Source organism: Leptosomus discolor, chromosome 20, assembly GCF_034619465.1.
Source record: "Leptosomus discolor isolate bLepDis1 chromosome 20, bLepDis1.hap2, whole genome shotgun sequence".
Lineage (NCBI taxonomy): Eukaryota > Metazoa > Chordata > Aves > Leptosomiformes > Leptosomidae > Leptosomus > Leptosomus discolor.
In genome coordinates, this window is record NC_141410.1 from 6,408,808 (window position 1) to 6,426,456 (window position 17,649).

Here is a 17,649-nt window from a genome sequence, read left to right on the forward strand (position 1 = left end):
TCACAGTCAGAACTGCAGGTGACAACATTTTCATACACCCATCTTATCAGAGAAAAGAGCAATGAATAATGCCAGTTCTGCTGTTTCTTAGCAGGCGTAGATTTACTGAGCAGGGGGCATTAAGATGCTGGTAGTCCCTCAGGTGCAGCGTACAGGCTTCTGGCTCGAGGACACTGAAACCTCCGTCCAGCCCTCTAGCGCTGACACTGGCCTTGTGCAAAGTGTCGAAGGGAGACAAATCACAGCAGCAATTAGAAAAGTTCCATCAAGCTGTTTTGCCCTACTCTTTCCTTGCAGAAGGCACTCTGAACCCTACTGCACTTTCCCCAGATAACTGTCTGTGGTGTTCGTACCAGCTAAGGTTAACTCATTACTTGAATACCAATTGTTCTCCACTATCATAATTTTTGAAAATGGGTACAGAGCCACAGACCCAGAAGAGTGCAGAAAAAAAGAAAGAAAGGACTGTTTTGAGAAAGAAGAGACATTTATCAGGGGTTTATGAACACCATGTTAGCAATTACTGGCCATTTCAATAAGGAAGTATCCAGTGTCTTTTAAGCCTGAATTACAAATAGGGACCAATGCACACATAAACAGCAGAGAGAAAATATGCAATTAAATATCTACAGAGAGAGGTAAAGAATAGATAAAGAGGTAAAGAAGTAGATAAAAGCTTGAGATATTTAACACTCAATTCTCCACAGAAGCTCAGAGACCCTACAGAGAAAAGCAATGGTACGCTGCTCCTTCAAGCAGAATCAGAAGATACCTGTAGTTTTCCACCAGCTTTATCCCTTCACCTCCCTCGCAGTTCCCTTAACGAATCTTGTACTGCCCCCGGTTTTCTTTAATAATAAAGAGGATGCAGAGTGATCTTTCCTAAGGTTCAGTGGCAGGATGTGGGCAGAACTGATGAGGTGGAGGCCGGTGTACAGTCTCCAAACAGACAGCTCCAAATCTACATGTGACCCACAACGTCTTGGAAATCATTCAGTTCTCCAAAGTTTCAATTTAGGCTTTCAAAGGGAGGCTTAGCTGGCTGAAGTGGCTGGAAGCCTGTCTCCCTTTTGCTTTGCTCACCTATTGCCATTTTTCCTATTGCTGAGATCTTCTACAGGCATTTCATTGTGAGAGTTACTCCTAATCCCAGCCCTCAGGCTCTACAGACGGGCACTGACTCTCAAATACTGGCACTCAGAGCTTTTTGCTACGTTTTAGGACACAGCTCCTCAAATTATCCACTGGCTAGAAATCTGCACAAATTAAAGCAGCTCTGTCAGAATTGGTGAATAGTGTCACCAGCAGTACTTTGGGTTGCCGCAGTTGCAGTTTTGGAGCTTAGGCACATGATCAAATTATCATAACTTTTTAACTTAATGAGTTAACACACGTCAGCTAAGCTGCAGTAACTGGCTGTGTACATGTCAGGATTTAAAATGATCTCTGGCTAATCTTGCTGCAAACCCCAGTCACCCATCCCACTTTCCCCTCCTTACTCTGCTCCCACTGTCATTTCTGGTATCTGAAGTCTCTTGGTTGTCCAGTTCTCTGCCCTGAGCTTCTGACTAAAAATATCCTTTTATGACAATGCAACTCGTTCCAGGCCAAACTGCCTATTGTAAAGGGTTAATTAATCTCAGAGGGTCTGTGGGTCCAACTGTGCCCTGTCCATGGCAGTCCTTGACTGGCTGTCCCTAACCGCCTCCCAGCTGCGGTGACCTCTGAGTAGAAAGGAGAGGCACCTGTAGGACCCTGTCCGCTTTGCCCTTTCACCTCACTCATCTCTCCCTCCATTCCTGTAATGCCTGAGCTAAGAACATTTTATTGCCCCCTGGTTTTCATTATTAATGAAAAGGGACCAGAATGATCTTTCCTAAAGTTCAGAGAGTCTATAAAGACAAGAAGCTGAAATGCCATTTTACTCGTTTTAGAGATGTGTGAAATAATTCTGTCTTGTGGCAAAAAAAAAGTGAGGGGGGTGGAAAGGAAAAGTGAGTGAGGGATGCAGTAAAGGCTCTGCATTGACCACATCAACTTTACAATGTTATGAAGAATGTCACAGCTCTGCCTAAAATCCACATTCAATCTTCCTTTTGCTCTGCAGTACTCTAATCTAAAATACGGGGTGGAGAGAGGTTTAGAAGTTTCTCAGTTGTAACCTCAGTGCTCCCACTGACTTCTTTGCATATCCTCAATTTCCCCACTTGTAAAACTGGAATAAAATTCAGAGAAAGTCAAAAAGCACTAATAGCCCACTTACTCTTCAGTTTAGGCACTGGGACAGTAACAAACCATTCCACATGAGAGACCCTCAAAAGGCAAATGCAAGGGACACAGACATTTTCTCCAGCCCTAAGCCTGTGTTTTCTCCAAGTATATTTAATTTTCACAGCAGCAACTGTAAATTGCACTTCCAGAGTAAACACTTATTATTTTTAAGATCCCCATTCATCTCAGAATTAACTTTCCTGACATCAATTAATTAAGCCTTGTGCATCCAAGTAAGGTCAGCCTCACTAGTATCCACAGTTACAACTGTAGAAACTGAGGCTGGAAGAAGTGATTTTCCAAGAGCAAACAACAAACCCATGGAAAGGAGTTGGGGGGGAAAAAAAAAAAAAAAAAAGAGTTTGAATTCCAGTTATCATTTTTAATTGTAAAAGAACAGAGTCTGTATTCTACAGCCTCCCACATAATGAAGACACAGGGGTGGGAGAAGAAAATCCAAATGGCAAGAAAAACAGTCACTGGAGCTGATTTTTAAGCAGGTGTAAAATCTGCACAAAACCCCATAAATGGGGACCATAAATACCACGGAGAAGAACACAGACAATACCTGGATGATAAGCACGCAGCTTTGCACACCTTGCTCAGAAACTCCCCTGAGTTTGCTTGTAATTATAGGGGTTAGAAAGGTAAAAAAAAACATAAACCCAATTAATCATTTAAATATTTAAAGTCAGATTTTTGTCCTCACTGCTGGATTAGTATATTTCATAACGCCAACAGCAGACAGCCCTGTTTTTTTACTGGGGGTTCATTTTAGAGCATGTTTAAACTAGTCAGATTGAGTGATGCTTCCAGCAACTAATCGCATGTCAAATAAAAGATATTTTATGTAATAAATTACTGCTACAAGTAATTCAAATGTCATTTATCAGTTTTATTATCAGTCAGGCAAAGTCTTGTTTCTCTATATTAATCAAATTCAAGCTTTTTTTAAGCTTTTTTTTTAAAAGCAGTTTTGACACCTCTTGGCAAAAGTACAAACTGGAGGGAAGGAATCACTCCCCCAGAACAGGAGCAGAAAAAGTAGAGATGGTATAGAGCTAAAATACAATGTGTAGAAACTTAACTTAATTCTTGTCTCTTCCTCCCCAAAGTTATTATTGTTTCTCTTAAACCAGACCCAGGAGGAGTTCAGCATACAAGAACTATGCTATTCCGAAAGCTTACAAATATGCTTCTTTCTCATGAACTCTTCAAGAATAAGAAAGTGCTTACATAGGAAGCAACAAAATACTAGAACACTAAGTAATAGCTAGACTAGCAGTTCAGTTTGTACAAAGGGAAGTATTTAAGTGATATGAATTATTTCCTGCGACTTTAAAAGACAACAGCAGGAGATCAAGAAAGTAAAATCAGAAGGTGTGCATAGGATTTATTGCTCTGACTCACAAGAGTGGACAGCTTACACTGGAGTTGCTGGCAAGATCACTAACTCGGCTCTTTGCTCCATTCCTGCTGGATAAACTCCTGAGATGGTTCTGAAGCCATCGTGAACTTCTGTACTCGTAACTGACAGTTTTAATGTAATTTTTAAACATGAAGCAGCAACACCTTGTGGGGAGGGAGGACAGAGAGAAATCAGGTTTCTTAAGGCACTAGCCACTGCTTTTCACCACAGTACCCTCCTTTTTGCTCTGTGGGGGGCAACTCCTTCTCTCTAGTTTTGTGATTTTGTACAGAGGTGTCAAAACTACTCAAAAAAATCTTTAAAGGAACCAAAAATATCAAACACAAAGTGGTTCACAGTCCTTAAAGACCTAAACTCCAGCAGATCAGATGCTGCTGCACAAGAAACTCAGACGTCTTCATTATGGAAGGCAAATATAGCTCATAATCTTTTTCGATATAAGCTCTTCCAATATAAGTTGCTCCCATCAACGATTCAACTTACAGACTCAGCAGCCTACCTATCTCACGAGCCCTTTAGATATACTTTTGAAATTCAAACCTTGAAGCATTCCAACACTAGTGTCATGAATACTCTGTAAGAAGATAGGCATCTTTTTCTGTACATGACAACTCCTGACAAATCTGTGAAAGATAAATTGACTTAGTAAACTATCACAGAAACAACCGTCCTGGAGCAGATTTGGACCAATACAGAAATATTCATTACAGGGTTAGCATCCGACTGATGAAATAACCTACAGCAAACAAGGCACCTTGAAAGAGCACTGAGCCACTGAACAGACTCATCCATCAGCTCTAGAGAAATTCATATATTCTTTTTGCAGTTCTGATACCATGGAAAGCACTTAACAGGAAGACACAAAGATGGATCCATCATTAACACCACCAGTACTACACCAGTCAAGGACTAGAATAGGGCACAGACGACACCTAATCAAAACAAATATTTTGGTCAAATGAATACCATGTATATTTGGCTATTTATTCTTTTAAAGGTTAAGCTTAAATAGAAGGTCTACAAAGAATGGCTAGAGAGGGGAGGAACAATACCAAATGAACCTATTGTCACTATTTCCCTGATTTTGGGGGTTGCTAAAAAGGGCTGGCTCACAGGCAAAAGCTTTCAGTTCAAATCACTTAAAAAGCACCAATCAGATCACAAAGCTAGAGCACCAGCTTCTGATTACAACCCCTACAAAAGCTTTACTTTAGTGGTATTTTTATTCACCCTTGGTTTCTGAGCATTACAGAGTGATACTTTCAGACTTCTTTTTGGAGCTGTTACTGGGAACATTTTGATGTTTAAATATTTGTCAGGATTATTACCTAGTAAGAAGAAATTGGGAGCTAGTGCTTTGAGGAAAGCCAAAATAGTAAAAGGAAAATAAAAAAACCCAACAAATAGTGATGAAGCTGCAAGGTTTAAGAATGATGACAATGTTTTCCAGTTTGAATTGCATTACTTCTTTCCTGCCCTACTCATATTAGTGGAACACTGTAACATAAGGGAAGATTAACTCTTCCAGTATTGGGTTGTGATAAGAGTTTACTGAATGAGCAACAGATAACACTAAGAGGGATCTGGCACTGTTTCTTCCGCAAGAGAGCAGATTTTGCTTTTCTGGCATTTTCTGTGAACTACGGCAGACAGATATTAGCCCAGGAGGCAGAATTCAGTCCTGGGGTTCACCAGCACACCCAAGGCAAGCCAGAAATATTCCAGTTCTGAGCACAACTTCCTAACAGATGTTTTTCTTCCCAAACTGTGCCAAACCAGACTATTCAAAAACTCAGAAAGCAAGTCCAGTATTGTCTCTAGCAATAAAAAAAACTATGCCATAAACTAATAAACACAGCCCTAAGTGGACTGTTACATCAGTCAATATCTGACCTAGAGCTGTTTAGGAGCAGTACCAAAATCCTATTCTTAATACTTGGCAGGTAAGTGGAGTGATTTTCAAACTGCCAGACACACGTGTGAGCTGAACAGCTTCTTTTGATGGATTTTTAATGGTGTGTACTTTGGTTTTTATTGTTTGGAGCGTAGATACTTTTTTTGTGAGGTTTGTTTTAAAATGCAAATATATATGTAAATTTTGAGTCTACACAGATTATGTTGGGACTTAAAAAATTCTTTGAGAGTGTATTTTGTACACAAAATCATACAATCACATCCACACAGTCTACACAGGATTTCTGCTGTCACTCCTCAGATTATTTAAGATTGAAGAGAGAAAGCTTCTTAAAACTAAGGATCCATATTAATTGTTTATTATTATCTGTAACCTGACAGTACTCTTAAAACTCATTCATACTGGGGGTCCGTTGTGCCAGACCTCAAACTCACACATAGGAAGCCACAGACTAAGTCCTGAAGACCTTATATTCTAGCTTGCTGTTCATGCTGAAAATACACCTCTTTTAAGTAACCGTTCAAGGCATTAACTGTCAAGAGTTCAAGCAGCATCTGGATGATGCTCTTGGCCATATGGTTTAGTTTTGGTAGTCCTGAGAGGAGCAGGGAGTTGGACACCATGATCCTTATGGGCCCCTTCCAATTCGACATATTCTATGATTGGTTGCCTGACTAGTTAAGAAAAGTCGTCCTCTAACTAAAATACAACATTTTGTGATGATGTCTAACAGCATATTGAACAGAGTCCACTGTTGCAATGACTAAAGGTGTAACAGCGTTGCACTTTCACAGCACTTTCTATCCGAGAATCTATCAGCTCTATCATGTACTAATGATCTAAGTATTACAAAACCCTACTGATGAAGGGAAGCATGACCTTAAGTTTTAGAAGGGAAGAACGAGTCGTACATTGACTAAATACTTCAAGTCCTTATAGTGGGTCAGAATCTAATTTGTGTTGACTATATACCTTCAGGTCAAGAGGTGTCATAGGCTAGCGTGTATGATGTTTGTCTGTAGACAACGATCATTTGTATCTCATTTTCCTTGTGTAATATCTTGTCACAGGCACCAGCAACTATGAAGTGCATTCAAAGTAACATTTGGTGTCCCATTCTGACAAAAACTATGGCATTAGTTGAATTGAAACCTAGGATCGGGCACAGAAATCTGTGAAATTGCTGCAGAAATCACTGCAGAAAGCAACAGGACCAGATGTTTTTCAAAATGTTACTTACTATACACCACAGGGTGAGGGGGCTGAGTTGGCACCAGCTGTGTAGAGGGACCTGGGGACTGTGGCTCATCGGCGCTCGTGCCCGACTGCTGGAAAGCCAGGTCAATCTCTTCATCTGTCAGGCCTGGGGGAGCAGAGGAAATGAAATCAGTTTAGCACCTTTACCCACTTGATGCACGCATAATTAAATTCTCAAGCCAGGCAGAACCCTTTCAAGCTGCAAAGAATTTTGGCACTGAGTTGAGCAGTAATGCCTCCCCAATTTTGGATTCACTGGAATGTCTCCCTCTCTCTTTCTCTGTTGCAATTTAACCTTAAGCGACAGAATATTAGCCTCAACGCTGCTTCCAAATGTGGCTCATTCAATTTCCTTAATTTATCCTTGAGTTTATTGCTGCTTTTGAAGTAGCTTTCTATTGCAATTCTCCATTCTTCCCCCGAAAAAAAGATACCATCAACTGCAAATGTGGCTCATTTTAATCTGTAATGGTGTAAAAAAAAAAAAGAGGGGAAAAAACTAACAATAATGCATGAAAACAGACAGGGAAACAAAAAACTAATTATTGGGTTAGACGACTAATTAGTCTAGATCGTTTCCGAAGACGGGAATAATTTGCTTTATTTTATGACAAATGCAGAAATAAAAAGAAAAAATCAGGACTGACTGTGATTAGTATGAATGGGACACAGAATGTAAGGAGGAAATAAAACTATAACAAAACAGATCAAAACAAGGCCAAGCCCGAACTTTCAGCTTAGCATTGCCCCGGCCTATTGCTGCATGATTAGATTGCCCTAGGGCAGCCTGGTTTTTATTTCACGCAGAGCTGTAGTAACACTGCACACATGGTGCATGTTGGTGCAGTCACTCCTGCCATCAGGAAATGCCAGGATGACCATCTGCAATAGGCCACAACATATGGAAAGGATTTGCCCAACAAGGGGGAAGAGAAAAGCAGCTAAAGGATTCACGATGACCAGCATCTGTGAAGAAGGAAGCACAGCTGGATTATTTTTTCCAACAGGAGAAAACATCCTCTAGAAAAAGAATTTAGTACTCAGATCGCAACCATGATGTGGGGCCTGGGCAGCTGTGTATTACTTGGCTGTTATTCTCCTGCACAGAAGAAGAGAGAAAGCCAGTGTCCCTGCCATGAGGAACATGTGAAGTGATTCAGGACCTTTTACTATACATGCAGCATGTATGCAAAAACATTCAGAAAGGTTGGAAGTGAGAATTTAAGGAAACAGATTTAGGAGAGAAGAGACAGACCACTTGATTCTCTCACAGTTGTTGTAGGGACTAAGCACAGTGAGGAAAATGGTATGAATATGACAGCAGTAGGAGAAAAAGGGGAGAATACTTTCTCTCCATCACCTCCACTAGAGATCCATGAAGTATTACTGGTAGATGAAATTCCTGAACCTAATCCTTTAAAACACTTAGCTTTTTAATATTACAGGGAGATACAATATAGAAAATGGCCAGCTTCTGGGCATACTACCTAAGTTTTGAGAATTTTTTTAGGATTTTAAACTTCACTGCATACTGGGCGTCTAGACAGCACAATCTGTAGCACAAACAATATTGCCAGAAATAAATACACAAGTCTGTCTCAGAACTGTGTAAAGCACTAACAAAGTGCTTCTGGTATTCAGGCGGCTTTGTAACTATTAACAGATCTTTTCCCTATTCCTGTAAGTACATGAGATACTGTGAATTCCTGGGAGATACTATTCTATCTACTCTACAGTGCAGATACGGATGTACAGAGAAGTTAGGTGATTTCTCTAACACAACAGAATATTGTCAGTGTCAGAAACAGTATCAGAAATACGAAGTTCCTGATCTGTGGTCCTGCAATCTGACAAAATCACCCCTTTACTTGTATTTGATGCATGCCTCAAATAGTAAGGAACCAAAACCACACATAACAGGATGGAACAAGACTTGCTAGTGAGTGTAATAAAAGGCACATGAACACAACTCTGCCTACCGTTCTAGTCACAAACCCAGTATTTATGGTGTCTAATCCAGGTTAAAAAGGGAAGCTCTAATCAGAAAGAAACTGTTTAAACCAGCTCCTATTTGTCCAATGTACGTGAAAGCATAAACAGATGCCAACACCAGATCACTAGCAACTATGGAATTTCATAAAGATGGAGACAACATTAGCTGCTGGCTGCAAACGTGGCTCCCACTAGAATAGGGCATTTTGTTCTATTTCCATGCAAAGATAGCAAATCTGGTAACATGTAACATTTAGAAACATACTGAAGTTACGGAGGATCCTTACTTCATTCTATAGAAAGAGCAGGAAAGAATGCTTATTGTTTCCTAACCATATTGTCCCTTCTATTCTCAGCCTATTTGAGAAAAAAAACCTAAAATGTTTTGCGGATAAAATGCACTTCTAGGATTATTCTGGTCTTGCCAACTAGGGACATTCAAGTATCACTGTCTCCATTAAAACCCTGCTGTACTGTGAAGAAAACGCTGATGCAAATGATGGGAAACCTTTCACATTGGAGTTCCTGGTTTGAATCCTGTGCAAAGTAGTGCAAATTAAAATTGTTATTACTTCCCTGGACTACTCTGCTGCCTTGTGGTCTTGTTCATGGTGGCATTATGCAAAGAACATCACAACTACATTCTTTAATTATCAGAGAAGCCAGGGAGTGCCATCACCTTGGAACACCTCCTTTTTATTCATCTGAACAAGATGTTTTTTAAGGCCCTGTCATCTTGGCCTCTAAGCATCAAGGGAATAATCTCCTGGAGCTGATTCCTCAAGCATATATGTGGAGTAAGTCTGCACTGCAACTAGTAATCTGTGGATTCGGAAACATACCTGTCTTCATGGTTGTCACTTCTCACACATACTAACAAAAACATACAAGATATTCTAAGACTGTCCTCAGGCCATTATAACTGAATTTTTTTTCAGATTCACCATCTACACACATGTATGCACATAGTATGAGTTTTCCATGCCCCAAATTATTCAACCTCTATATTTTAATTATGTAGAAAAGTGGGAATTTCTAAACCAGATCAAAGTGAGATCTGTTCCAATATCTCACCTTGCTTTATTTTATCATGATCCTTCTATCACTGCATTATTTAAAAAAGTATCCATGGTCCATTCACTGTTCTAATCTATCAGAAAACTGGTAATCCAAAAATAATATTTCTTGCAAAAGCAGTGCCACAAAAACTGGAGCTTTGTCTCTAATATAACTCTCAAATAGGTATGTCAAGAAAATCACCTCAGTTTTATGTAAGAATTGCTCTAAATACACTTCCTCAACACTTTGGGAAACAAACCTTTTAGTTCTTCTGGAGTTACAGCAAGATCAAGACCATGCAGAATGCAAAAGGTTAAAAGGAACAATAAAGGAAACTGCCAATTGTAAGTGAATTATATTTGGCTTTGAAAGCTGAGCCACGGCTATATTATAAAAGGCATCTCTTTGCGTTGTTTACCATCACCCTGACTAATGCAGACCTTTTTTTTTGTTTTAAATAATCTCATGCAAATTAGACACACACTTCCTTCCAGTTGATTGCTATCTGCAAGGAATAATCTAACCGCAGAGGGTACTGAGCAAGGACTGAGCTGAGGAGAAGGATGCAAGGAAACCATCTTCATAGCCCTACAGAATGCAAACCTATTCCCTTCCCCCAACCATCCATTTCATTCCTTTACAGCACCACAGCCATTGCAAAGAATTAGTCATAATTTTCACAAAGCCTTAAAATTTCCTTTTCAGGCTTCAGGGTGTTGATTTGAATAATCCAGCACCGATGATTGTTTTGCACTCAAAGGTTCTTGCTGACCCTCTTTTGTGATTGCCACTGCTGCCACTCAGTTTTCAGGGATCGCTCAGCCTCTGTAAATAGTCAAACAGAATCAGAGGAAGTCAGAGAATAAAATGGGTTGTCACAAACATCTCTTGGTGCCTGCACCTCGGATATTGTATAAAAAGTTCCTTTGCCCGAGAACGTTTTAAGACTTGACTGTCTGTTTATCCCCTTTTATAATATCTACTACTATTTAATATAAGGATCTCATGTACATCAAAATACTGTTCCTCTTACGACCACTCTGAAGTAGATGACTACTGTTACCCACATTTTACAGATGAGGAAGAAGTGAGACATACAGATGTAAGCGCTCCAAGGTCAGAACTGAACCTCCAACAGTCAGAAAATAAAACTCAGGAGATGCGAGTCCAAATCCGTCGTTTTACCAGAAATCCATTCTTCTCTGTTTTCTGGATGAAACACAGTAGCAATAATTGCAATGCAAAACTCTTGCACGACCTCAACTAGATGAGCCACTAAGTTTTTTCTTCTTCCCTGACACAGGCTCTGACATTTCAGTGACAGTCCTTTTTCCCATCCCATCCACCAAGCATATCTTTTTTTCTTCATTATATTCCTCCTTGCATTGCTCAATCCAGCATTTCATGCAAGATTTGCACAACCCGAAGGCAACATTAGTTTTAGGAAAAAAATTTCTGGTTAGGAAGAAATTAAGAATTCTGCCATAACAGGAAAAAAGTTCCTTTTGTGGGTTTCCAAAGCCAGCTTTATTACCACTCTGACGGACACCCTGGAGAAATCATCACACCTACCCTTTTGCAGGGACAAAAGGAAGGGGTGGGGTGCAGGGTGGGGGGTGGTAGCTGTTGTTGCTTTCCTCACACTTGCACACAGTTTCTATTAAGAAGAAAACAAAATAGAACTGGACAACTTGTTTAGCTACAACAAACTATATGACTACCCGAAGTTAGGGCATGGTATCATATGACTAAAAAGAAGATCTACTGGTAGACACTCTGAAACGACATTACAGTCCTGTTCCTGGAAGCCACTGAGTCAACTCTGCTCAGAAAGAACACAGCCACATTTTAAAAGAATCATCATAAAAACCTTCTGGGATCTGATCCAGACTAATGATTCCACCTGTTCAGCCAGTTACATGCAGTGCTGGGTGATTCTTTTATCAAATATTTGTCCTATATCCTACTCTGTGCTTAGCTGAACACTTTTCAAAAAGGTCAAAAAGGCAGAGTCTCCCAATCCATATTCTTTCACACATCTTAGTTCATGGGGCAGTCATGAGGCTGAGCCCAACCCAACACTTTAACAAAACCCAAGGTCTCAGAAACGTCGTCACTGATTTTTTTTTTTCCCCTTCATTTACATTAAGACACAGTATTTGAATGTAAACATCCTGCTGCTGCACTTCCAGCCCAAACTTTGTGTAAAGGAACCCAAACATCAAAGGGAAAATGACTGGTCTCAACTGTCAAGCTGGAAAATGCAGAAATAAAAGTAATTTTAAAAGTTGTTGAAAGGGCTTTGAATTCTTACAGCTTTATTCCTCTGCGAGACTGCTAATTATGCAATTGCAATCTTTAAGAAACATTATATACTTTAACCCATCAGTGTGACTAAGCAGCAATCAGAACTGGTAACAGTGCTCAAACCTCAGTTGCAGAAAACCAAAATAAGGAAGGAAAACCTGACTGACAGTACGATGCTAAGAATTACAGTAAGCAAACCAGGAAGGAAAACGTTAAAATAAAAAGTATTTTGGCATAACAAATATAAATAAATAAACAAACAAACAAATAAATAAATAAATCTGGCAACAGTTTCTCTTCCTGGCCGAGCATTTTGGAGTCTATAATAAAATGAAGTGTAATGGAGGAGAGGAGGGCAATGTCAGAGGGTGAGGGTTTGGGAGAGAGGTTGTTAAGTATCTCCCTCTCTTCAGCTGTGTTTACTCCATTTACAGGACCCCAGGTGATTGATAGACAGACAAAAGAAAAGCAAGCAGATAGTAACCCCCGCTCTGGGAGCATCAGTAAAGGGGATAACTCCTGAAATCACCTGGAGCCCCAAACTCTCTTTAGCCACTTGTAATTAAAAAGACAGAGCAAGATATGCAAACCAGAGAAAAAGTAAAAGAGGATTTTTTTTTTATTTATTATTAACATTTTGTTGGAACAGTAGAGTGCAATAAGGACTCTCAGAGCCGTTAAAAGTCGTCGGGTGACCTGCAGACCCCTATTTCCCAGAGCCTTGTATAAAATTGAATTTTTTAAACATAAATTACACGTAATGACGACACTGTAAAAACTAACAGTAATGGAAAGCTGTGCTGTATTTCATTAGCCTGTATTATTCCGTGCCACCTGATCCAGCCGGGCCTTGTTTATGAGTTAGTGTGTTAGCAGATGCCGATGGAAGCATTTGCTTCGACCTTGCTCTTCTCATTGGGGCATGAAATTACGACGGCAGCACCTTGATATTACAGCCATAAATACAGTAAACTGCAAATTTAAGCCAACGGCTCCTATTGTCTCTGAACATAAAGCTGATCGGTATTTATTTAAAAGGAGAACGAAAAAAAATATTATATATCACCTTGTTTATGGGTCCAGTCTCCCCCCCTTCCCCTAATCTGCCTTATTCACTTGGTTAAATACTAAACAAACAAACTAAATCCTCCCTATTTTCTACTGATTAAATATTCTTATGAAATGAGTATTGTCTTCAGAAAACTGGATCAAAGTATTCTCACTCTGAATAAGAAAGGGCAAGAGACTTGCTTAGCATGTCTTGAAATGGAAAAAACAGGAGCAAGTACTACAACTTTTCTCCTCAGTTTTCTATATATGAGAAGTTCAAAATGTAAAACGAAAAAGTTGCTTCTGGTCATTCATTCATGTTTGTGTGTAACACATATGTGTATGCACATGACAGAAAGAAAGAGAAAGATGTTTCCTTCCAGTTGTTTTCTATCTAAAAATATCTCCCTTGTTAACATTATTTCTAAACAAGGAGGAAAGATACACACAAAAAATTTGCAGGAAGATTAACGGGAGGGGGCAAAATGCATAGGACTCCTTCTCTGAGGCAGCAGACAGCAGGGAGAATGCCTCATTCTCCTATGGGCATTTTGGGTAAATACCCCCGTTCACTGACAACATGCCCACTAAAATTTATTAGAGGGGAAAAATCAAACACAAAGGCAAAAGGACATTGTAATATCACAAAGCATATCGCAGCATAAATCACAGCATTATAAGTCAGTGCAAAATGTATTTCACTGGTAGTTTCAAGGCAGGGAAAATACAGTTTCACTTGTAGCAAGAGAGGTCAGGTGTTCCTCCTCTAATGTAAAGTAAGTTCCTTGCTTATGTGAAGTATGTTATCTCTGCTCCATGTAGAAAAAAAAAGGAAGGGATACCTTAAGTAAAAGCTCCCAATAGTAAACTGTGTATTTCAGGGGCCAAAGCACTAAGAGGAGAATACAAGGAACAGCATGCAGGACGAAGTGGCTGGATAATGGGACTCAGACTTGGGATTATGAAATGCAAAAGTCCTATTAGATGCAGTGCTATCACAGCCGTACCAGGATTTGGATGCCTCATTTTTTAACTAATCTACAACAAATCTTCAGGTAGCAGACAGCATAGTTCAACAGGCACAATTTTTGCTTCACAAGAAGTTCAAATTAGCAAAAAGGCAGACAGCAACATGACTCTAAATCACACAAGACACGTCCAGAAGTCCCCAGTAACCTGAATTACAGAACCAGAAGTTTTGTTACAAAGCCTAGTTAAATTCCTACACAACAACAACAAGCATAGGCAAAAACACAGCAAAACTTCAATCTTGGGTACCTTCTTCCAAAGACCTGTCTATTACAGAGTCATTCTAAGAATACCATGATCAGCAAAGAAGACAGAAGAAACAAGTCTTCCTTAACATAAACAAAAATTTCTCCTTCTAAAAATGGGGGGAAATTTTATTTTATCATCACCTATTGTTTTTACTTTCAGGTCTCTTGCCTTCAGCTTTTCCTGTTACCATACAAGAAGAAGAACAGTGGCTGATAGAAAGCCTCCTTTGAGTGGACAATGGTAGAGTAAGTCCACCTGTCTGTGGCACCACTAGTGATGAAGACCATGCATGTGACTAAGCTGGAAGCCAACATTATAACATGGGAACACCGGACATCCAATTCAGCCACTACATGAATGTGAGAAAACTACATAGAGAAAAAAAAAAACCTCTGCATATTTGAAATTATTTCAAATGAATATCTGCGTTGGTGTTCGAAAGCTTTGAAGACTCTGTGCCAGGATGCCAATTCCAAGGTAGTTTCTCAGGAACAGAACATAACCAAGGCTCTGACATTTGTTTAAAAGCAGCCTGTATAAGGCAGAAAATCCAGATAATGGAAGAGACGCTACTCTAGTAACCATAGTGCTGTCATAATCTGTTACCACAACTGACAAGCTCCCTAGAAGTAAGACTACACATTCAGAGAAAACAAGTATTGGACACGCTAAACGGGTAAGTTCCCAAGCATACCCAACCTGTGATCTGCAAATGCTTGCTGTTATTCCTGCAGAGAAACAAGTCTCATGGTGCTGGTTCCTGATTCTCATTACTTGTATTATAATGCTCCTTAGAGACCCCAAAAGGCATTCACTGTGCAGGTACTGTGCCAGGTACTGTGCTGAAACAAAGTAGAAGCAGTCAGACCCAAAGCACTCAATGGTCTATATGAAGGAAAGACAGGCTGGAAAGAAAAACACTGCACACATAAATGAAGTCACTTACCAAAACACACACTAGGTCTATGATAAATCTCTTTTCTATTAAATTAGGAACTACAACAAAAACCACTCTATAAAGGTGAAAGGGTATTCATTTCTTCCACAAGTTCATTTCCAAAAGTAGAACAGTTTGGTACCTGGCACTTCAAAAACCTAGAAACTAAACCTCATGACCAAAACTTAACACAAAGTTTAAAAACAGCAGTGTCAGAAAACGTTTGTGCTTCAGATCCATTTACTTTGTGTGAAAGAAAAATATTTTGTTAAGCAGCTTGTTGAGCAATAGTAACAAAATGATTGGCCTTTGGCTACACTTTGATCTGTGATGTTATCTTTAGGAGCTTCTAAGGAGAAAGCCAGAGGTTGTCTTAAATTCGGGTAAGGTAAAACACTAACAGTACAGGAGGTTTGGGTTTGATCTACCTTCAGAACTCCAATTTTAAACTGTATTTCCAACAATTTGAACCAGCACATTGTAAGAATTCCAGCACCGAAGTAAAAGGAGCTGGCCTGCAGGATCTGCAGTGGACCAGACATCCATAACTCCAACATCTCCTTTGTTATTGCAGCAAAGAATAACCAGGCCTTTCAGTGGTGTGGGCCTGAATACGGTCCGTATTAGATTTGACCTAGCAGACTGGCCCTAATGTAGAATAAATCCAGATTAGAAGTTACTGCTGATCTGTTATTACTGGACTAGACTGGCCTGCCATTCTAGAACCAGACTCTCTTTCTCCCTAACTCTGCATTCAAAAGAGAGGAATTCTTTTGAAACTGCAATTTCAAGCCATTATAAAGAATTCTTTAACCAGATTTGTCAGAGTATCTGAAGGATGACTATGAGAAAGTCTGTCCCAATGCACCATGTCCAGTTCCCTATATTACTCTGGAATTACCGATTACCCCAAACACACTAATGAAAGCATCTGGGTATTTTCTACACTAGACAATACCTGTCTGAGAGCAGCCTCTGCAGACTAAGATTAACTGCAACGTAAACAGCAACTTGCCTCAATGTTATTTATTTCCTCTTTTACTTTCAAAACTTTAAACTTTAGAAAGGAACAAAACAAAACCCTTAGTCCAGACTTACCACACAAAACATTATACGAAGTGTATTCTAAATTGTGTTTATTGTCTAGCGTTTGAAGAACACACAGAATGGAACATTGACTATGCAGCACGACAGTGCATATTGTGTGCTCTCTCTGTCAGGAAGATGCTTTAAGAAGCATGGAGAACAGTAGCTACAGCTGCATGTTTCTAAGAAAAAATGTAAAAATACATGGAAGTATGTATGGAAAAATATATGGAAATGTAAAGAAACCAACACTGGGTGAGGAGCCATGAACACAGGAGTCTTAAGTCCTTTTTCTGATAGATATTTTCTCACAGCCTTATAGAGTGTCTTTGCTCCTCTAACCCAGTTTCTGCAAGGTGGAATCGATGCTAGACACCTAGGAGTCAGATATCATCGTATCGAGAAGATAAGGTCAATTTAGAAAGATACATCTAAATACTACACATTTGATTATTATGGTAAAAATCTTTCAGGTAAATCTGGTTTGCACTTCCCCCAGAAAGACAGAGACGCTAATACACTATTATAAAAAGACATGTCAGCAAGTATTCATTACAGATTATAAATCACCCTCGTTCTTCTTTCTTTTGTTTTAGTGAAATTTTTTACATGCCATTAAAATATTGTTTGCTGAATGCTACTACAAAGCTAGCCACCTGTAAAATTAAAGGCTGATGCTGCCAGTAACAGTGTTGAAATACCTTCTGTTTAAAAGGCAACCCTACTTTGTAATTTTTAACACAACTGTATAAATATTTCTCCACCCACCCTTCACAATTTTGTTGGTTACATCGCGTCCATTTAGACAACAACCATCTATGTCATCACACAGGATGTTAATCTTGGGTGGAGAAGAAAGAAACAATAGCAAATGAACTTTTAAGAAACCAAGATTACACATTCAAGCAGGGTCCTTCGTGATAAAAGAAGAGCAAAGACAAAAAACACTAGGGGACAAGTCAACAAAATAGCAGAAGTTTCAAAAGATCATTTTTCATCTCTTGGTTTGTTTATTGTTATTTTCTTCTCCCCATGTGCCTTCAACAGCTCTTCAGAGTTCTGGAGAAA

The 17,649-nt window shown here is 39.4% G+C and overlaps 1 protein-coding gene across 1 annotated transcript in view; it reads right to left on the minus strand.

Annotated features, from left to right (window-relative positions):
* The window catches only part of PEX14 (peroxisomal biogenesis factor 14), a 78,174-nt gene that overhangs the window by 10,816 nt on the left and 49,709 nt on the right, over positions 1-17,649 (minus strand). The window contains exon 4 of the mRNA XM_086476036.1: positions 6,856-6,978. Coding sequence (XP_086332162.1) covers positions 6,856-6,978 — 123 coding nt within the window. The remainder of the gene's footprint in view (positions 1-6,855; positions 6,979-17,649) is intronic.